The sequence below is a fragment of the Aquarana catesbeiana genome, linkage group LG08, assembly GCF_042186555.1.
Source record: "Aquarana catesbeiana isolate 2022-GZ linkage group LG08, ASM4218655v1, whole genome shotgun sequence".
Lineage (NCBI taxonomy): Eukaryota > Metazoa > Chordata > Amphibia > Anura > Ranidae > Aquarana > Aquarana catesbeiana.
This window is the reverse complement of record NC_133331.1, coordinates 177,411,823-177,434,168: the sequence shown is the minus strand read 5'-3', so window position 1 is coordinate 177,434,168 and position 22,346 is coordinate 177,411,823. Positions and strand designations below refer to the sequence as shown.

The window sequence follows — 22,346 nt, the reverse complement described above, 5'->3', positions numbered from 1 at the left end:
ACCAATCTATTAACCTTCTATGAGGAGATGAGTTGCCATCTAGATAAAGTAAGGCCCGTAGATGTGGTGTATCTGGATTTTGCAAAAGCATTTGACACAGTTCCCCATAAACGTTTACTGTACAAAATAAGGTGCGTTGGCATGGACCATAGGGTGAGTACATGGATTGAAAACTGGCTACAAGGGCGTGTTCAGAGGGTGGTGATAAATGGGGAGTACTCAGAATGGTCAGGGGTGGGTAGTGGGGTTCCCCAGGGTTCTGTGCTGGGACCAATCCTATTTAATTTGTTCATAAACGACCTGGAGGATGGGATAAACAGTTCAATCTCTGTATTTGCAGACGATACTAAGCTAAGCAGGGCAATAACTTCTCCGCAGGATGTGGAAATCTTGCAAAAAGACCTGAACAAATTAATGGGGTGGGCGACTACATGGCAAATGAGGTTCAATGTAGAAAAATGTAAAATAATGCATTTGAGTGGCAAAAATATGAATGCAATCTATACACTGGGGGGAGAACCTCTGGGGGAATCTAGGATGGAAAAGGACCTGGGGGTCCTAGTAGATGATAGGCTCAGCAATGGCATGCAATGCCAAGCTGCTGCTAATAAAGCAAACAGAATATTGGCATGCATTAAAAGGGGGATCAACTGCAGAGATAAAACGATAATTCTCCCGCTCTACAAGACTCTGGTCCGGCCGCACCTGGAGTATGCTGCCCAGTTCTGGGCACCAGTCCTCAGGAGGGACGTACTGGAAATGGAGAGAGTACAAAGAAGGGCAACAAAGCTAATAAAGGGTCTGGAGGATCTTAGTTATGAGGAAAGGTTGCGAGCACTGAACTTATTCTCTCTGGAGAAGAGACGCTTGAGAGGGGATATGATTTCAATTTACAAATACTGTACTGGTGACCCCACAATAGGGATAAAACTTTTTCGCAGAAGAGAGTTTAATAAGACTCGTGGCCACTCATTACAATTAGAAGAAAAGAGGTTTAACCTTAAACTACGTAGAGGGTTCTTTACTGTAAGAGCGGCAAGGATGTGGAATTCCCTTCCACAGGCGGTGGTCTCAGCGGGGAGCATTGATAGCTTCAAGAAACTATTAGATAATCACCTGAATGACCGCAATATACAGGGATATGTAATGTAATACTGACACATAATCACACACATAGGTTGGACTTGATGGACTTGTGTCTTTTTTCAACCTCACCTACTATGTAACTATATGTTTCCAGTTTTGAGTTACAGAGGAGGTCTAGGGCTAGAATGATTGCTCTCGCTCTGCCGATCGCGGCGATACCTCACTTGTGTGATTTGAACACCATTTTCATATGCGGCACGTATCTGTTCACTTCTGCAAGCAAGCTTTTAGAACATTTTTAAGAACATTTTTTTGGATCACTTTTATTCCTATTACAAGGAATGTAAACATCCCTTGTAATAGAAAAAAAGCATGACAAGACTTCTTTAATGTGACATCTGGGGTCAAAAAAGACCTTAGATCTGACATTTACACTTACATGTAATAAAAAAATAAAATAAAATAAGATAAAAGTCTTTATTTTTTCAAAAATGTTTTTTTCCCCTTTAAGACCATAGGGTGGAAGTGACATTTGATGTCGCTTCCATCATCCAATGTTATGGAGCGGAGTGGGGGCCATCTTTCCCTCACTCAGCTCTCCCGCTGCCGAAAAAAGTGTTCTTGTCCCGTAGAGACCACTTTTATCTGAAAGCGGACCGCCCCCCCTTTAAGAGAATATCGGGGGTTATGGCAGCTATCTGCTGCCATAATAACAATATTCCACGTCAAAATACCGACGTATAACAATGGCGGCTGGTCCATAAGTGATTAAACCAAAACCAAAAATGTAATATATTGAATCTACCTAGTAACACGCTTCTTGTAATAGCGTGCCCCACTCTGCATGAATGAGCATAGGGTGCACCGTTTGGCTGTACTTCTCCTGTGGATCACAGGAATGCAGTTTGTTCTGCACTCCTGTGACCCATTCCAGCAGACAGCGGGCTGAAGCCTGCTGTTACAGATCCAGTCCAGGCTCAGGCAAGATCCCGACAATGAAGTCAGGATCCTCCCACATGCCAAGACCAGCACCCGGCTCAGCCTCTCAGCTAACCACTAAGCTGGCTGCTCCCGCCCCCTCCACAGCCCAGTGCTCCAGTGAGCGCTGGAGCGGGCAGAACAGAGAGCCGGTGACTGACAGTCACCGGCTCTCTGCTCACAGAGCTCTGAGAACTGAGCGATTGGCAGTGTTTGATCGCTCAGTTCTCAGTCTTAGAGCCGGCGGGGGACCGATGCTGCATCCACCTAGATAAGTATGATTCTGAAAAAAAAAAAAAAATACTTCTTTTTTCATCTGGGGGAGCAGATTGTCAGATGCACTGGCAGATTTACACTACACATACATACACTAACAAATTGAAGCTGAACTCCAGGTAACACTGTATAGGCAGTTACATAAAACTGTTTTGTTCCTTTATAGGACCAAGGTTTTTCCTTAAGAAATAAAAGCTGATTATTTTAAGCACCCCTGTGGTTGTAAATGGTTTGCCTCAAACCTGTAAATGCTGCATTTGCAGAACAGCTTGTTTTGTTGAAAAACAACAGACTTACTGGCCAGATCACCAGGTGAAAATAAAGGAAAGAAATCCTAAAAAGGAAAACGAATGCAGCCATCACATCTAAGAATTTGTAAACTGCAATATAATAAATGTTTGCCTTTGGGTTTAATATTGCTTTAAAAATGTCAGTTTTGCAAATATTATGTTACATTAAATGCACATAGGACCGTGTTTGTGCTGGCCAGTCTGATCTCAGCTCATGCTTAGCTAAGATTTGATGGTGGTTGCTGTATATAAAACACCTATGTTATTTGTCAGGAGCACATGGGTCATCATACTGAAAATAAAAGCATGGTTAGAAATTAAAGCTGAACTTCAGGCAAGCAGCTAATTGCAAAGATGAAATACATATATGAGAGTTGTTTTATCTGGCAAAGAATTTCTATTTCTATACATCTATTCCTGCGATTTACATATCCTTCTTGAACAGAGCAGACAGGTGGATGACACCAGCAGTTAAAGAAGAACTTCACCCAATCCCATTATATTAAACTGGTATATGCCACTTGCCTTTGGTAATCTTTTATCCAGGGAAACATACTCACAAGTCTAAAGAATCCCGTGTTGTCCATATGACCCCCCACTGCTCTAAGGCTGCACTTCCCACCCCACACCATAATCTTTGTTTACTAGTCATCAGGTTGCTGGCAGTCTCTTTTGATGTCTTGCAGCCACCCCCTGATGATGACGCACTAGATGAATATTGGTTTGACTTGCGCTGTAGGGAAGCCTTCTGCCATCCCCCAGGATATGTGTTGTCCTTATCATAGGAGGCAGCAGGGGAAGGCTTTAAATCATTCTCACCTAGGTGAGACTGGTAGCATGGGGGCAGGATCAGGGTAAAAAAAATACATTTTGTTTAAACAAGTGCACTTCTTTATGTGTTGGTGGTGGAGGAAGGATTAAGATGGTGGAAAGGGAATTTTTTATAGTAAAGGTATAAAGTGGTTTACTCCTCAAACCTCAGCCTGCTGACTAGTAGTTTGATTTGATTGACAGCAGCGGGAGCCAATGGCTGCGCTGCTATCAATCTATCCAATCAAGAGCTGAGAACCCCAGGCAGAGAGACAGCGCGTCCCCTCCTGGTCAAGTTCCAGGGCTCAGGTAAGCAAAACGGGGGGGCTGGGGGGCCGGTCACTGCCAGGTGTTTTTTCACCTTAATGCATACGTAACCACAGAGTTCTACATAGTATCTAAGCACTGTGCTCAAGATGTGTCTGGGAAGATTTTCCTATGAATATGTTAAAGGTAGATGTCCTGTCAAACAACCAGGACTCAACAAGTTCAGCTTCATAGTTTAAGATTAAAGTGGTAATTGTTTTTATCCAAGACTCTGAATATTATATAGCTTTAATCATCAAAGCAGAACTAAAGCCAAAACTTTATTTTTTCATTTTAGATTATTATAGAAAAAAGGGGAGTTATAACCCATCAGTTTCTTTTCTTTTTTTTTTTTTAATTTGCACATTCTGTGTCCCATTGGGGAGATTTCCCTTCACTTCATGTCCCATACAAGAAAAGTGAGAGGAAATCCCTCTAAAGTAGAAGAATCCCCTTGTTGTCACCAGAGTCAATGGAACTAGTGTCCCCATTCGAATATTTCTCCTCTATTGTTCTGGTGACAACTCAAAATACATTTTAATTAGTATTTTGGATTTACTAAAACTGGAGTGTGCAAAATCTGGTAAATCATTCAGCTTCCCGGTCTTTTTGTCAAAGCTTAAAGTGATTGTAAAGTCAGAAGTTTTTTTTTTATCTTAGGCCCCTTTCACACTGGGGCGGTTTGCAGGCGTTATTGCGCTAAAAATAGCGCCTGTAAACCGCCCTAAAACTGCCGCTACTGTTTCTCCAGTGTGAAAGGCCGAGGGCTTTCACACTGGAGCGGTGAGCTGGCAGGAGAGAAAAAAAACTTCTGCAAACAGCATCTTTGGAGCGGTGAAGAAGCGGTGTATTCACCTCTCCTAAACCGCTCCTAAACCGCTCCTAAACTGCTCCTGCTCATTGAAATCAATGGGGCAGCGCGGCTATACCGCGGGCGGCGCTATGCGAGCGGTTTTAACCCTTTTTCGGCCACCAGCGGGGGGTTAAAAATAGCGCAGTTTTGCCGCCGACGTCGCCACCGCCCCAGTGTGAAAGGGGCCTTAATGTATTCTATACATTAACATAAAAAAACTTCTGTGTGCAGCAGCTCCCCTAATACTTACCTGAGCCCATCTCGATCCAGAGATGTTGCAGGAGAGTCTTGTCTGCCTGGGACTCTCCCTCCTCATTGTCTGAGACAGCAGTGTGATGCCATTGGCTCCCACTGCTGTCAATCAAGTCAAGTCAGTGAGCCAAAGAGGAGAAAGAGAGGGTGGGGCTGAATCGCGGCTTCGCGTCTGAATGGACACATGGAGCAGTGGTTCGGGTGCCCCCATAGCAAGCTTCTTGCTCCAGGTGCACTTGGCAGGAGGGAGGGGCCAAGAGCTCCGGGCTGCTTTGTGCAAAACTACTGTAGGTGGAAGTAAGTATAAGTCCTTTCTTGTATTAAGAGAGGTATGGAGTCCAGAGAGAGAGAGATCATTTTACCCCTGTACAAATCATTAGTAAGACCTCATCTGGAATATGCAGTTCAGTTTTGGGCACCAATTCTCAAAAAGGATATTGAAAAACTGGAGAAAGTGCAGAGAAGGGCAACCAAACTGATAAAAGGCATGGATGAGCTCAGCTATGAGGAAAGATTAGAAGAACTGAATTTATTCTTTCTTGAGAAGCGGAGATCAACATGTACAAATACATAATGGGTCCATATAGTGAACTTGGTTTTGAGTTATTCACCTTAAGGTCATCACAGAGGACAAGGGGCCCTCTTTCTAGAGGAAAAAAGATTTAAAAGATTTAATCTCAAAATACAGAAAGGTTTCTTCACAGTAAGAGCTGGAAAATGTGGAATAGACTCCCTCCAGAGGTGGTTCTGGCCAGCTCAGTGGATTGCTTTAAAAAAGGCCTGGATTCTTTCCTATATGTACATAATATAACTGGGTACTAACATGTATAGGCAAAGTTGATCCAGGAAAATATCTGATTGTCTCTCGGGGGATCAGGAAGGATTTATTTCCCCTGCTGTAGCCAATTGAATCATCCTTTGCTGGGGTTTTTTGCCTTCCTCTGGATCAACTGTGGGTGAAGGATTGTGTATAAGGGATTGTATTATTATTATTATTTTTTTTATTGGTTGAACTAGATGGATGTGTGTCTTTTTTCAACCTGACTAAGAACTTTACACTTGACAAAATTACTGACGCTCAACAAACACTCCAATGGCGTTTGTATGGCATTAGTATGGGCGTCAGACAGGCATCAATGAGCTTTAGAATGGGGCATTTTACAAGCATTAAATGCTCTCTAAACGCCCTATGCGCGGTTTCGTAGCGTTTGATGAGGATTAAAACTGCTCCACAATGGAAAGTGACTAATTTTAACATGCCGCAACTGCACCAATACCGCTCCGAATATGCCTGCCAGATTGTTTGCGGAGCGTTACCATAGACTTGAATGGGAGGCGTTGAAAGGCTTCGAACGCCTCCTGACTCGACACGAGGCTTCAATTTTGAAGCGACGCAATGCTAACGGTTAGTGTGAACATCACAATGTGCTGTCTATTATATCTTGTACATAGGCGTTTGAGGGCCGTTATTAACTCCTGTCAAATGCCTCTCAAATGCCTGCTCTTAATGCCAGTGTGAACTAAGCCTAACTATGTAACTTTGGTGCGCTGTTGTCCAGTTTTATGTGAATGGAACCCAATGCTCCTGTGTTGCAGTGCACCCCTACTATGCATTGTTGTGCACTGCATTGCCTAAAATAGTAGTATGTTTTGAAGTGCCCAACATCAACTGGGAAGACTGTAAAGATATAACATTCATGATGTGCATATGGAAATGACTTGCAACAGCTTTTAGTGTCTTCTTACTACTGTAAGTCATCCATGCACTACTGCTATGGGACTGCTGTGTGAGCTACAGTGAGAGACAAGCCAAATGGAAACAATTCTTATGCCGCATACACACGGTCGGACTTTCTAGAAAGCTAGGTCCGACGTACTTGCCGCCAGACTTCCGGCGGACTACCGCCGGACTTTCTGAACGGCCGGACTTGCCTACACACGGCCGGACTTTCCGGAATCCGGTCTTCCCGACGGACTTCCGCCGGACTTTCAGAATGAACGGACTTTCCCACACACGGACAAGTCCGTTCATTTTGAACGTGACTTGGGTACGACGGGACTAGAAAAGGAATTCAATCTCGCCGCTTTTTTTGGCGAGATTGAAACCTTGCGAGCCCCGTCGCAGGCCCTTAGGTCTGGTATGGAACTTTAAGGGGAACCCCCTACGCCGAAAAACCGGCGTGGGGGTCCCCCCAAAATCCATACCAGACCCCGATCCGAGCACGCAGCCCGGCCGGTCAGGAAAGGGGGTGGGGACGAATGAGCGCCCCCCCCCTCCTGAACCGTACCAGGCCGCATGCCCTCAACATGGGGGGGTGCTTTGGGGGAGGGGGCGCCTTGCGGTGCCCCCCCACCACAAAGCACCTTGTCCCCATGTTGATGAGGACAAGGGCCTCTTCCCGACAACCCTGGCCGTTGGTTGTCGGGGTCTGCGGGCGGGGGGGCTTATCGGAATCCGGGAGCCCCCTATAATAAGAGGGCCCCCAGATCCCGGCCCCCCCACCCTATGTGAATGAGTATGGGGTACATGGTACCCCTACCCATTCACCTAGGTAAAAAGTGTCAATAATAAAACACAACACAGGTTTTTAAAATAATTTATTAAACAGCTCCGGGGGGGGGTCTTCTTCCGTCTTCGGGGGTCCCTCTGGTTCATCTTCTCCCGGCGTCCGGTTGGTTCTTCTCCGCTCTCCGGCCTCTTCTCCCGGTGTCCCAGGTCTTCGGCTGGCCCCTCCGCTGTCTTCAGGTAGCTCTATTGCCAGCGGAGGTCCGGACTTCTTGGCTTCTTGTGTTCTCTTCTCTTTTCTTCCCCCAGATGTTGACACGACGCTCTCTCCGGCTGGACTGGTCTCTGAGGGCTGCGTTGTGACTTATATAGGCGGAGACCCCGCCCCCATATGATGTCACAGTCCCTGGGGGCCCTCTTATTATAGGGGGCTCCCGGATTCCGATAAGCCCCCCGCCCGCAGACCCCGACAACCAACGGCCAGGGTTGTCGGGAAGAGGCCCTTGTCCTCATCAACATGGGGACAAGGTGCTTTGTGGTGGGGGGGCACCGCAAGGCGCCCCCTCCCCCAAAGCACCCCCCCATGTTGAGGGCATGCGGCCTGGTACGGTTCAGGAGGGGGGGGGGCGCTCGTTCGTCCCCACCCCCTTTCCTGACCGGCCGGGCTGCGTGCTCGGATCGGGGTCTGGTATGGATTTTGGGGGGACCCCCACGCCGGTTTTTCGGCGTAGGGGGTTCTCCTTAAAGTTCCATACCAGACCTAAGGGCCTGGGATGCCCCCCGCGCTCGCCGCAATGGGAAAATTAGTTTTTCCTATTGCAGCGAGCGCGAGATGCAGTAACCTGCTCCTCCGTCGTATCTGGTCCTTCGGACTAGCATACAGACGAACGGGCTTTCCGTCAGGAACTGAGTCCGGCGGAGGTACGACGTAAAGATTTGAAGCAGGCTTCAAATCTAAAGTACGTCGGATTTCCGCCCGAAACGGTCCGTCGGAAGTCCGATGGAGACCACACGCGGTCAGATTGTCCGCCGGACTTGGTCCGGCGGCGTCCGTCGGACTTTTGCAGGTGAAAAGTCCGACCGTGTGTACGCGGCATTAGAGAACACAGGATGAAAGTCAGCTCTCCTGGAAAACCCAGGAGACACCAAGTTTTTCTGGGTCCTCTACTGATAATTGAAGCAATCGACTCAAGGTCTTCACGCTCTGCATGTCACCCAGCCATAAAGAACAGGACATCCACAAAGCAGCTTAGGTAGGGGCCAAAGGCCTGGTAAATGTCCAGTTGTGAGTAGGGTGCAGCATGGTGCATCGGTGGCAAAGAATACACTCGGAGACTGAGGAGAATGAAAACAGTATATTGTGAGCGTTCCAACAATGCACAAACAGGTCCGGTGGGAAGCTGACTGGAGCCATTTACAAACTGTAGCAGTGGATCGAGATCCTTGAATGATGCCGACAGCTTTTGCAGCAAGAAGCAATGATGCGGCTTGGCCGGTCAACGCCTCAAACTGGAGGCTTTCTAGGAGGAGGTGGCATAGGCCCTGCACATTCTCCACTCCTCAGGAACCATAGTGCTCAATGAATGGCTTGGGAAGATCCTTTGGCGTCCAGAGCAGTTTAAGCGTTTTGAGGGACAACCCCTCTTCTTCAGAGCCAAAAGAATGAATGACTGGAGGCTGGTTTATATAGTATGCCTTTATTGAGCTAAAATGACAAGTCCAACCCCCTGCCACAGGGGGCTTGGACCACAGATCAGATGACCCCATTATTCTAAACAGTGTGATCACCATCACATGCTTGATCATGGTCTGTAAAAATTACATATACACTGGACAACATTCACTACAAAAGACAGCATATATGGTGAAAAAATGCTTTTTTTTTGCATCCTCAATTGAACTGCCTGAACAACATTACTGATCCCTACCATATAACCTTGTACATACCAAAATTACTTTGAAATGGTCACTCAGACTAGGTTTCGGGCACCAAGTTTATATCAGTGTATACATTCCTCGGGTGTTATATTGCAAAGTAGTGCTATAAAATACTTCAATCTAAAATGCCTGTACAGCCTGTGGAACGCATGCCGGGATCACAACCAGAAGTGTGGGCGTCGTTTGCATCCCACCCACTTCTTCTGGTCTGCCGGATGTCACTTCTGGACGTCACATCCAGTTCTGCAGTGTTCCCCGAGCTCTATCACTGTCACCTGCCAGCTGATTAACTGCCTAGAGGCCACATTGGATGCTGTGTGTCCTATCCAAGCCATTAGTTGAGCACTGTGGATCTGAAGGCAGTCTCATCTGAATTTTATGATATGCTTGTTACTGTCAAAGTCATGTGGGGTGCCAGCATCCAATTCGACACCATAGGAAGTCATAGAGGAACCAGGTTCCCCATAGCTTCCTTCCCCTTCTGCATTGTCACTGTGGTCAATCGCCACCTGAAGTGGGGGATACAGACTGCACCTGCCTACACAGTGGACCAGCTGCAACATTTATGCTCCTGTAGTAAGCCATCAGGATAGCACAGCTGGTCAAAGCTGTGGACATGCCTGTCCCTTCACAAGGGAGAATGCACTTGTTGGTGTATGATGGGGCAATGTCAGTAATGACAATTCTTAAGGTTGGCTACACTGGTCTTATTCATCAAAGTCAATTAAAGGTATGAGGTGGGTCAAAGCTGTTATCTTGCCTAGGTCCCCATGGTTCTTTAGTCCGTCTCTAAGGACAGGGTGCCGTCTGTCTGCACAATGCACTGGACACATAAAAAGACAGGTGGAATAGAAAATGTAGTGGCAAATTTGCAATGCAAAGTACCGTATCTGCTCCAGATGGAGAGATGGGAAGTTTAATCATTGACATGGAGAAGAGAGCCTTTTTTGCTGTCTTTTTAATACTGATAGTAGAAAGCCAAGAATAAGCCTTCTCAGTGTAAATTTAATCCTGCAGATCTAAGACCTCATGCACACTCCTCCAATGCACACTTCTCATGCACACTCCTCATGCACACTCCTCCTGCTCCTCCAATCGCCTTTCTCCTGGCAGGGGAAAAGCTACTTAATAAATATGGTATAAGCCATGTTTTGCACATGCGTTTATGCGCGTTTGCACAAATGTATTCACAATTGCACGTTTTTAGCGTTATTGTATTCCTTTGGGCCAGAATATAACTTTATTCAGCCTGCTAGAATGCATTAACACAAAATGTGTCTAGCATTAAAACGCACTTACGCCTGTTTATTCGCATTCTCAGATTTTTTTCTGTCCAAATGTTTAATGTATGAAAATACATATACTGTACATTTGCCATATGACTGATTTTTAACTTACCACTTTCCAGCTTAATAAAATCTAAAGGGCCTTATTAAATTTTAGATTCTTTAATATGCATAAGTCCATATTTTAATAAGCTTGAAAAACATATTTTAATATTTGGTTTCTGAAAATAGCTGATAATGATGACTTTCATTAGCTGGATCTTTACTAGATCTCCATTATGATTAAAGCACCAGAAACTGAAAATGCTATTCAATTCATTTTTAATATTCAACGCAAACTCACCCATCCATCCATGTCTTCATGCTTTATTATGTTAAGAGATCACTTAGAAAACCCCTTTCCCTAGCAGTAAATATAATATACCTTTCTATCTATTTAACTAATACTATCAACATAAGGATTAATCATAATTAACATCTTCAGCCCTGGAAGGTTTTACCCCCTTAATGACCAGGCCATTTTTTGCGATATGGCACTGCGTTATTTTAACTGACAATTGCGCGGTCGTGCAACACTGTACCAAAGTAAAATTGATGTACTTTTTTCCCCACAAATAGAGCTTTCTTTTGGTGGGATTTGATCACCTCTGCGGTTTTTATTTTTTGTGTTATAAACATGAAAAGAGCGACAATTTTGAAAAAAAAAAAAATTTTTTACTTTCTGCTATAAAACACATCCAATAAATTTTTTTTTTAAAAATCTAATTTCTTCAAAAAATTTAGACCAATATGTATTCTGCTTCATATTTTTGTTAAAAAAATCCCAACAAGTGTATATTGATTGGTTTGCGCAAAAGTTTCAGAGTCTACAAACTATGGGATAGATTCATGGCATTTTTATTTTATTTTTTTTTTACTAGTAATGGCGGCGATCAGTGATTTTTAGCGGGACTGCGACATTGCAGTGGACAAATCAGACACCTAACTGACACTTTTGACAGTTTTTTGGGAACCATACGCACTGTTACTGTACTAATGACACTGGCAGGGAAGGGGTAAAGTCTTCTTCTTTTCGGGTCCCCCACTGGTGTTCCTGGCTTCTCCCCCTGGAGCCCCCAGGGAAAACTGCTTGCCCTGGGGGCACCGCTGCGTGCTCGTTCCCTAGTCACTGCTCTGTGCTTTCATAAGACACAAAGGGGTTGATTTACTAAAGGCAAATAGACTGTGCACTTTGCAAAATGTAGTTGCGCTCTGCAAGAGCAGTTGCTCCAAAGCTTAGTAAATAAAGCTCTGCTGACTTTTATCCATTCATGTGCAAGCAAAAATAATCATTTTTTTTATTTTCCCTGCACGTGATTGGGTATTTTTTGCAAAGTGTAACACTACCTTATGTAGCGCTGGTAGATTTGCGATCTACCATATGTTAGGTAAATTTAGTAACTTGTTTGTTAAATAGGTTAGGTTTGCTCTGTTCCAGCTTGGCTGACGTTGTGTGTGTTTCCATACTGACCTGTGGGTGTCGCTGTTATCACTGGTCAGTGTTGGAAAGGCAACGTGTTGAAGCGTATGGATGCCCTTCTGTCCCGGAGACAACTCGGTGGAGGTGGTCCTCCGAGTTGCATTCTGGGCGAGGGTATTTATGGGACAGATGCCATATTGTGGGGTTCGTTTTACAGCCACCTGCTGGCCCTCCTGGCCGACAGATATGCGTTAGAGAGCAATCTCGTTCCGGAGGCCCACGCCGCTGTGCTGCAGGGGTGGGCCCAGAAGCTTGTCTGGGGCCTACCACAGCAGCCGAGGAATGGTCCTGAGCTGTCTATCCAGAAGAGAAGAAGCTGGACAATGGAGGAGATCCCAGGGGAGGACCCGTCATGGAAGGAACTGGTCTGGAGAGGGGCCTGGTGACTCGGTTGGAGGACATATCCTAAAAGTAACTATACAGCATAGTGTTGCCGGGTTGGCTTAAAGGTTCAAGCACTGTGACTGACGTTCATTGCAGAAAACCAATACATCCTGTGGCAGAGGATTGTACAGGTTTACCCCAAACAAGTCTGTGGCAGAGACTTTTGTTTGTGCTACGTACTGGCTGCTAGGCAAGTGAGAGGGGCCTATCCAGGCGAGCAAAGAGTGTGTTCCACGAGGGGAGCGCATTCTATTGTAAAATCCAAATTCTACCAGGACATTTGTCGAGAATCTTACAAGAAGATATTTGAGTTTCTTCTGCAGTTTCCCTTCTGCCTCTTTCCTGCTACTTCCTTAGTAAATCATTTAATAAAGCATTGAAAATGGATTCAAGTGTTGGTGCGTGTATCGTCCAGAGGTAAACTCAACAGGACCCTAGACCCGGTGCCGGTAAAACAGAGGGAAGGAGAGTGGAGGTAACAAGTCCTCTTAAACCAGCAGCTCCACCGAGAGTTAGTGCTACACTTATTTACTAAGCTCTGGAGCAACTGAACTTGCAGACGGCAACTGCAGTCTATTTGTCTTTAGTAAATCAACCCCATAGAGCCGTGGTTCACCCCCGCCTCCCAGCTCTCTTCTCAATGGCTCACTGGCTGTGATTGACAGCAGTGGGAGTCAATGGGCTTCCACTGCTGTCTCAGCCAATGAGGAGGGGAGTCCTACAACTAAGGCTATCGTGAACATCTCTGGATGTGGGGGGGGGGGGGCTTGGTCAGGTAAGGATGGGGGGGGGGGGGCTGGGGGGCTGCTGAAAAAACCTTCAGCCTTTAGAAGCACTTTAGGGAGTAAAGTTCAACTTTAAAGTTTACATTGTGTGAAAATTTCAGTCTAAAATGTTTTCTAGTTTTGCATAGACTGAGGAAGGGTAAGAGCCTCTGTAATGTTTTATTGCTTTCTGCATACCTCTTGGGTAGATCCACTTTGTCAGTTTGTCATGATTATCATTGTCACTGTAACAGTAAATAAAGGGGAACATCCTACATGTTGTTATAGTTGTCACCAGAACAGAGGGTGAAGAGAAATCTTTCAATGGAAACACTTCTGGTGACAATTGTCTTTTAGGGGATTTTCTCTCATTTCTGGTGTCTCTGGGAAAGGGTTATACACTTTATAATGGTGGGGTGACTGGGGGAGTGTCATGTGTTGCCCCATACATGAAACTGCTGTGCGGAGCCACTGGGAAATACAAGGAAGGGAAGCACTTGCTATATAGCTATAGAGACCCTCTTACATAACGAACCGTTTGTTTTGCATAGTATACAGTCAGGTCCATAAATATTGGGACATCGACACAATTCTAATATTTTTGGCTCTATACACCACCACAATGGATTTGAAATGAAATGAACAGGATGTGCTTTAACTGTAGACTTTCAGCTTTAATTTGAGGGTATTTACATCCAAATCAGGTGAACGGTGTATACGTGCCTCCCACTTTTTAAGGGACCAAAAGTAATGGGACAGATTAACAATCATCCATCAAACTTTCACTTTTTAATACTTGGTTGCAAATCCTTTGCATTCAATTACAGCCTGAAGTCTGGAACGCGTAGACATCACCAGATGCTGGGTTTCATCCCTGGTGATGCTCTGCCAGGCCTCTACTGCAACTGTCTTCAGTTCCTGCTTGTTCTTGGGGCATTTTCCCTTCAGTTTTGTCTTCAGCAAGTGAAATGCATGCTCAATCGGATTCAGGTCAGGTGATTGACTTGCCAATTGCATAACATTCCACTTCTTTCCCTTAAAAAACTCTTTGGTTGCATTCACAGTATGCTTCGGGTCATTGTCCATCTGCACTGTGAAGCGCCGTCCAATCAGTTCTGAAGCATTTTGCTGAATATGAGCAGATAATATTGCCCGAAACACTTCAGAATTCATCCTGCTGCTTTTGTCAGCAGTCACATCATCAATAAATACAAGAAAACCAGTTCCATTGGCAGCCATACATGCCCACGCCATGACACTACCACCACCATGCTTCACTGATGAGGTGGTATCCTTTGGATCATGAGCAGTTCCTTTCCTTCTCCATACTCTTCTCTTCCCATCACTCTGGTACAAGTTGATCTTGGTCTCATCTGTCCATAGTATGTTGTTCCAGAACTGTGAAGGCTTTTTTAGATGTTGTTTGGCAATCTCTAATCTGGCCTTCCTGTTTTTGAGGCTCACCAATGGTTTACATCTTGTGGTGAACTCTGTGTATTCACTCTGGTGAAGTCTTCTCTTGATTGTTGACTTTGACACACATACACCTACCTCCTGGAGAGTGTTCTTGATCTGGCCAACTGTTGTGAAGGGTGTTTTCTTCACCAGGGAAAGAATTCTTTGGTCATCCACCACAGTTGTTTTCCGTGGTCTTCCGGGTCTTTTGGTGTTGCTGAGCTTACCGGTGCATTCTATATTTTTAAGGATGTTTCAAATAGTTGATTTGGCCACACCTAGTGTTTTTGCTATCTCTCTGTTGGGTTTGTTTTGTTTTTTCAGCCTAATGATGGCTTGCTTCACTGATAGTGACAGAAATTTGGATCTCATATTGAGAGTTGGCAGCAACAGATTCCAAATGCAAATAGCACACTTGAAATGAACTCTGGACCTTTTATCTGCTCCTTGTAAATGGGATAATGAGGGAATAACACACACCTGGCCATGGAACAGCTGAGCAGCCAATTGTTCCATTACTTTTGGTCCCTTAAAAAGTGGGAGGCACATATACAAACTGTTGTAATTCCTACACCGTTCACCTGATTTGGATGTAAATACCCTAAAATTAAAGCTGAAAGTCTGCAGTTAAAGCACATCTTATTAGTTTCATTTAAAATCCATTGTGGTGGTATATAGAGCCAAAAAGATTAGAATTGTGTTGATGTCCCAATATTTATGGACTTGACTGTAGCTATTATTTTTCCTAATATGCCTCCTGCTTTCTCTAATAGTCCCATAATAAAGCCCCTTCTAACTCCTACATTTTCTTTAAAGCATAACCATTGAATTTATGACCAACTATTCCAGCATTAGTTCTAATTTATAGAAGCTGAGTTTTGATTGATGCAGATGACTTTGTCAAGCTTGCCATTCTATTCCCCATCAAATCCATTAGGCATTTTGCCACACTAGATCTGTATTTGTCATAAGGCGTTTAGAAGATACTTAGCAGTGACAGCAGAAAACCCACTAAAGAAAACTTTAAAAAAATTTGAAAGTCCTTCTCCTCCTCCACTCCCAAGATCTCATGAACTATCAATGACACCCCTCCAGTCCCCCTCCTTCCCTACCACTTCCATGCCAGACCGTGCCACTGTGCCTTTTCTCAAGTCCCTGCCTGCCCAGACAGTGTCACCAGTCCACCACACAGACATGGACCCCACATCTAAAGTCCCACCTGCTTACTAAATCAGTCTGTTCTTTGTTGTTTATGTGGAAGATGGGGTCTATACTCAAAATGTGGACAGAAGATGCCTTAAATTGCAGGCTAAAGCTGCCAATTTGTCAGTATTGAACATTTTATATGTATGGGATTGATTTTCTAAAGGCAAATAGGCTGTTCACTCAGCAAGTAAAAGTACTGTCTTTGTTATTTCCCTTGCATGTGATTAGTTATGCTTTGTGAATTGGATTTTCACTGCATTCACTGAACTAAGGTAAAATTCCCTGTGCCTTTAGTAAATCAATCCTTATGTTTCTTCTGTTGCACAAGCTTGTTGTATACAACAGCTGCTTGTTAAAAATCTATGAAATATTTTTACATACTGTATGTAGAGTATGGCTTATATTTCTTTTAAAGCCTTAAAGTACCGTAGGCCTTATATGTTCAGAGCTGCTGATAGAAATCACAGGGCCCCGTACAACCTAACTGACAGGACCCCCCTCCTCTGAAAATATCAAATGATATTTTTGCTAATATGCAACAGCTGTGATGCTATGCTTTGCAGCCATGGAAGAAATTATACCCCAAACAAGTCGAAAAAGACCCATTCAAGTGACCGGCAGCACTGCAGGGAAAGAGGCACACAGGGGTCCCAGACAGCAGGGAGCGCAGATAGTAGAAACAATCTCTCTATAGCGCAGCTGGAGGGAGAAAAAAAAGTAGAGGCCGGCAGCACTACACAAGAGTCACAAGTGTCAGCAATAAGGCAGTACTGCCAGCCCTCCTGCTCAGCAGGGGGCCCTCTTTGAACTGATGAGGCCTTGGCCCAGTACAGGAGGGCTGGCTGCTGGGCTGGAACAAGGGGTGGGCAGGAAGTATAGCTGCCCTGGGCACGGTGGTGTCATGTGAGGTGGAGGGGGCACCACAAGGAGATCGGGGGAGGGGATTTGTGTTTGGGGGAGGAAATAGGGGGGTGGAAGGGGGTAAGAATGGTTCTAGGATGGGAAATTTGGGGAAGTGTGATTTGGGGGGATTTGTGCTGGGAGAGGATTTTTTTGGGGGGTGGGTGGATTTGTGCTATTAGGGATGATTTGAGGGTATTTGTGCTACAAGAGAGACTTTTGGGGAAGGGATTTGTGCTAGGGTGGGGGATTGGAGGAGGGAAATTTGTGCTTGGGGGAGGAATTGTGTTTAGAGAGGACATTTGAGGGGTAGAAGATTTGTGCTAGGAGGGGGACATATTTTTTTTTGGGGGGGGGGGAATTTGTGCAGGGAGAATATGGAGAGAGGGGAATTTATCTGGGGGGGGTGGCAATGATTTGTTGCTGGGAAGGAGGGAATTTCAGTAGGGGGGGCGGATTTGTACTGGGAGGAGGGGGAATTTATGCTGAGAGGGTAAGCATGCAGATTAGTGCTTGATTTTTATGGGGTGGGGGATTTTCGTTGACACATAATGCTCATAAATCTTATTGGTGGGGGGTGGGCTGGGTCCACAATTTGGCATGTTCGCCCTGGGCTCTATGTGACCTTGTCCCGGCACTGGCTGGCTGTACTGCCTTATCAGCAGCCCAGCACGTGTTCATGAACTAGGGAAGCTCCCAACCTCCCTCTTTTGCAATCCCATTATCATTTTGAGTTACCTTAAGGAAGAAGTGAAAACAATTTTAGTCCACATAATTTTACTGATTTATACCTGAAAATTTTACTATTCTCATATGTGTAGAATCATCCCTTAACCATTTCAGCCCCGGGAGGATTTACCCCCTTAACGACCAGGCCATTTTTTGCGATACGGCACTGCGTTACTTTAACTGACAATTGTACGGACGTGTGACACTATACCCAAATAAAATTTATGTCTTTTTTTTCGAACAAATAGAGCTCTCTTTGGTGGTATTTGATCACCGCTGCGGTTTTTATTTTTTGACCAACAATTTTGAAAAATTAAACAATAGTTTTTACTTTCTGCTACAATACATATCCAAAAAAGATGTATAGGAAAAAAAACAAATGTATTCATCAGTTTAGGCCAATATGTATTCTTCTACATATTTTTGGTAAAAAATCTCAATAAGCGTATATTGATTGGTTTGCACAAAAGTTATAGCGTCTACAAAATAGGGGATAGATGGACTTTTATTTTATTTTTTTATTGTTTTTACTGGTAATGGCGGCGATCTGCGATTTTTAGTAGGACTTCAACATTGCAGCAGACAAATCTGACCCTAAGTGACACTTTTTGGGGACCAGTGACACCAATACAGTGATCAGTGCTAAAAAATGCACTGATTACTGTATAAATAACACTGGCAGGGAAGGGGTTAACTACAGGGGCGATCAAAGGGTTAACTGTGTTCCCTCACTGTGTTTCTAACTGTGTGGGGGAAGTGCTGACAGGAACAACACAGAGATAGCTGTTCCTGATCACTAGGAACAGCAGATCTCCATGTTGTCCCTTGTCAGAACAGGGATCTGCCTTGTTCACACCGTGGCTGTGTTTTTTTTTGGGGGGGGGCGGCAAACAACCACCCATCCCCCCTCCTGAGCGGCACACAACTACCCCCCTCCCCTGAGCAGCACGTCCGGCACTTGCCCCATCGTGGCGGGTGGCAGGCAGCCTGTAGTGGCTCGCCTGGGCCCAGAGTCCTGTCCTCCATGGCGGCAGGTGGCATACCGCGTGTAACGGCTTGGCTGGGCTCTGAGTCCTGTCCTCCATGGCGGCAGGTGGCAGGCATCCTGTAGCGGCCTGGCTGGGCTCCGAGTCCTGTCCTCCATGGCGGTCTCCAGCTCCTCCCCTCCTCCTCCTAAACATCCAATAGGATCGCCTGTCCTTTCGGCCAATCGAGTGACCGGTGTCAAAGCCCGATTGGCCGGGAGGAGAATCAGTGAAACAATAATGAATATTATAACGAATATTTATTCCTTGTTGTAACACATCTGGGTGGGATCAAAGCGCACTCTCTGCGACCTGAGCCTACCCTATATTGAAGCCTATTAGAGCCTATGATCCCCATTCTGTCTCTCTGTACCGCGATCGTGGGTGGCCGGTGGACATTGGGTCTTCATCAGTGTTAACTTCGTCGACTAAAACGACTAAAACATTTTAGTCAACTAAATGAATACTATTTTAGTCGACTAAAATACGACTAAAACTAAAACAATTAATATGACAAAAATACGACTAAGACTAAAATGCCATTTTAGTCAAAAAACTAAAATGCTATTTTAGTCAATAGACTAATGCTGCTTACACACGAGCGGACTTTTTGACGGACTTTACGACGGACTTTACCAATGAACGGACTTGCCTACACACAATCAACCAAAGTCCGACGGATTCATACGTGATGACGTATGACTGGACTAAAACAAGGAAGTTCATAGCCAGTAGCCAATAGCTGCCCTAGCGTTGGTTTTTGTCCGTCGGACTAGCATACAGACGAGCGGACTTTTCGAGGTTTCTAGGTCTGTAGAACTTTTTGGGAAAAAAAGTCCGCTGGAGCCCATACACGATCAAATTGTCCGACGGACTCCGGTCCGCCGAACCAAGTATGCCGTAAAGTCCGGTCGTGTGTACGCGACATAAGACTAAAACTAAAATGAAATTTGAATTCAAAATTAACACCGGTCTGTAGTGCATGCTCATACCTCAATACCATATATAATAACATATTCGATTTTTCACTCCAGCAGTATATAATGAGTTTGGAAATTGTAGAGGAATGTTAACTAATGCATTACAATTTAATTACACTCATTCGATTTTAGACGACTAAAATGAGTTTTAGTCAAGTAAAACGTACTGGAGATTTTAGTCGACTAAAATATACTGGAGATTTAGTCGACTAAATACGACTAAAACTAAAACAATTGCAGAAGACTAAAATGGGACTAAAACTAAAATGCCATTTTAGTCCTAAAACTAAATCAAAATTTGCTGCCAAAATTAACACTGGTCTTCATCCACAATGGCACGTGTATCTGCTCCTTCTCCGTGCAGTGGGCACGCACCCGCACTATCTATTGCATAAAAATGATGTACAGGTACGTTGTTTCGTGCAATAGAGCCGCCCCGCCGCAGTATATATGCGATGTCACTCCCTTGCTGACTGCATGAGCAAGGCCTTGTTCTCTGGATACATTTTGTAGCATTTTCACCAGAGAAGGAGTGATGCCTCTCTTGTCAACAGGTAAAGGGAGGGACACATACCAGCAGGAGAGTATTTCCCTACACATTTGTACAGTCATGACACTTGCATGTTCTTGTCATTTTCAGGATCATTAGTGTGACATGATCCTTACCCTTTACTTAGTGAACAACCTCTACCCCTTTAGTATATCATGACATGCCAAGTATTTCCTGTCCTTATAAAAACACTCTACGGGCAGGTTTTTTGACAGGTGCAGGAAATGAAATATTATTGGCTGTAGCATCCATCTAAATATATGTTCTCCTTTATTAAGCTGTGACAAAAGCATATCACCACTTTTATAGAGAAACATTTTATTTTATTTTTTATGACTCACCCCATTGTTTCCAAACAGCAGTAATACCCCCACTAACTGTAATGATTTTTTTCTGTAACCTTGCTATAGGTATAAAAACACATGGAATTCATTGGAGTGTTCTCGTCACTGTTCTGGCTGGATGTATGTGCCATTCCAATATACGAACATCTGACAACTATCGAAGAGACTTTTTCAACCCCTACCACTCGCTTATTCTACCAGATGGCAGGGAAACCACGGCCTATTTATTGAAAGATATAACTAAAAGGTAAGAGAATTTCATTTTAGCGCAAACCCTTATATGTGATTGTGAATTTTTGAAAACATTCATACTCAATTTACAAAAATAAGAACTAACTGTGATGACATACAACAACTAATCTGATTAAAACTTTTATTTTCTGCTTAAGCAAGTTTGAATTTGAATAATTGCTCTGATACAATGCAGAAAAGAATTACTATTATTTAAAAACATTTTGAAAATGTGTTTTTTTTATTTTATTAGTTCCAGTTATGGTTCTAATGCCAGACTTTGACTGCGATTTCCACCCAGCAGCTCCATTCATAGAAGCTGTACTACTTTCTATATTAAACAAATATATTCTAAGTATATAAACTCGCGCTCGAGGTGTCACAAATATATAACAGTGAAGCAAATAATTCAAAACATAAGACAAAGATATCATGTGCAGCTGCTGTATACAATGCGCTAACCACTTGACCAAATACAATGAGAATATGAATTTACAGCGCTAGCAAACACAATAATAGTGACAGAAAAAAATATTCATTAATAACAAAAAGTGAAGGTCCATATAAAGTGACTGATGTTCTCCAATTCAACAAAAGTGCAAAGTGCTCCAGAGTTTTCAAGGTGTACCACAACACCCCCTCCTGTGTCCCCACTCACCAAATAAAATGGACCCTCAGCTTTTCAGTCTAGGGGTCACTTCAAGCTCAATGGTGGTGACCAGGAATGGCAGCTTGCATCATCATCATAGATCATCATAGATTTCCCTTGTTAAGGATACTCAGCGATAGCAGGTACCCAAAAAAGTGGAAAGAAGGAACTGATAGTGAAGTACTGCTTGGTAAAGATTTTATTGTGCATCAAAGTGGTTACTTACAAGAAGTAGGATAAAACCAGGCATAGAAAACATGGAGCTGAGAGTACAAAAACGCTGTTCATGGAGTGCGTTCCACGATACCGGAAGTGACGTCAATAGGAACGTGAAATTACGTCTATGCGTTTCACCCTCCCACAGGGCGTCATCAAGGACCTCCTTGAGTGGGGACACAGGAGGGGGTGTTGTGGTACACCTTGAAAACTCTGGAGCACTTTGCACTTTTGTTGAATTGTAGCACATCAGTCACTTTATATGGACTTTCACTTTTTGTTATTAATGAATATTTTTTGCTTTCACTATTACTTTCTATTTTGGCTACTCTTAGGCTTTGAAAAAAATTGTAGCCTGTCCTCCAAGACTCAATTATTTCAGCACTGGGCACGACTTGGTTGGGCTCAGCTCAGATCCAGACTTACTGATCAAATAATATATATATTTTTGTATCAATAATTTTTGATTGGTTTCAGAAATGAGTACAAAACAGCTGCCTATAAGGCAGAATAAACATAGATAAAATAAAGAAGGCATAAACGATAGGAATAAAGGAAACAGAGTACAGAGTCCACACCTGCTCATTAAGGAGAGTACATAATATTGATTAACATCAAAGAGAGCTTGAGAAGGTTGTTTTTATTTTCAGTGTCAACATCCTTTCATGTGTATAATGCAGTTTATCTAAATCAATAGTTTCAGATGAGTTGGGTGCCAATTGGTGTTAAAATGAAATAACTTGTAAAGAAACAAATGTGTTTATTGATATAAATCCTCAAGCCACAAACCAGTCACTGCTGCTCCCAAAACTT

General features: G+C 44.0%; 1 protein-coding gene across 1 annotated transcript in view; it reads left to right on the top strand.

The window, feature by feature from the left end:
* The window catches only part of LOC141106177 (protein NDNF-like), a 47,046-nt gene that overhangs the window by 2,341 nt on the left and 22,359 nt on the right, over nucleotides 1-22,346 (top strand). Inside the window, exon 2 of the mRNA XM_073596715.1 lies at nucleotides 20,504-20,684. Within this exon, the coding sequence (XP_073452816.1) occupies nucleotides 20,504-20,684 (181 nt within the window). The remainder of the gene's footprint in view (nucleotides 1-20,503; nucleotides 20,685-22,346) is intronic.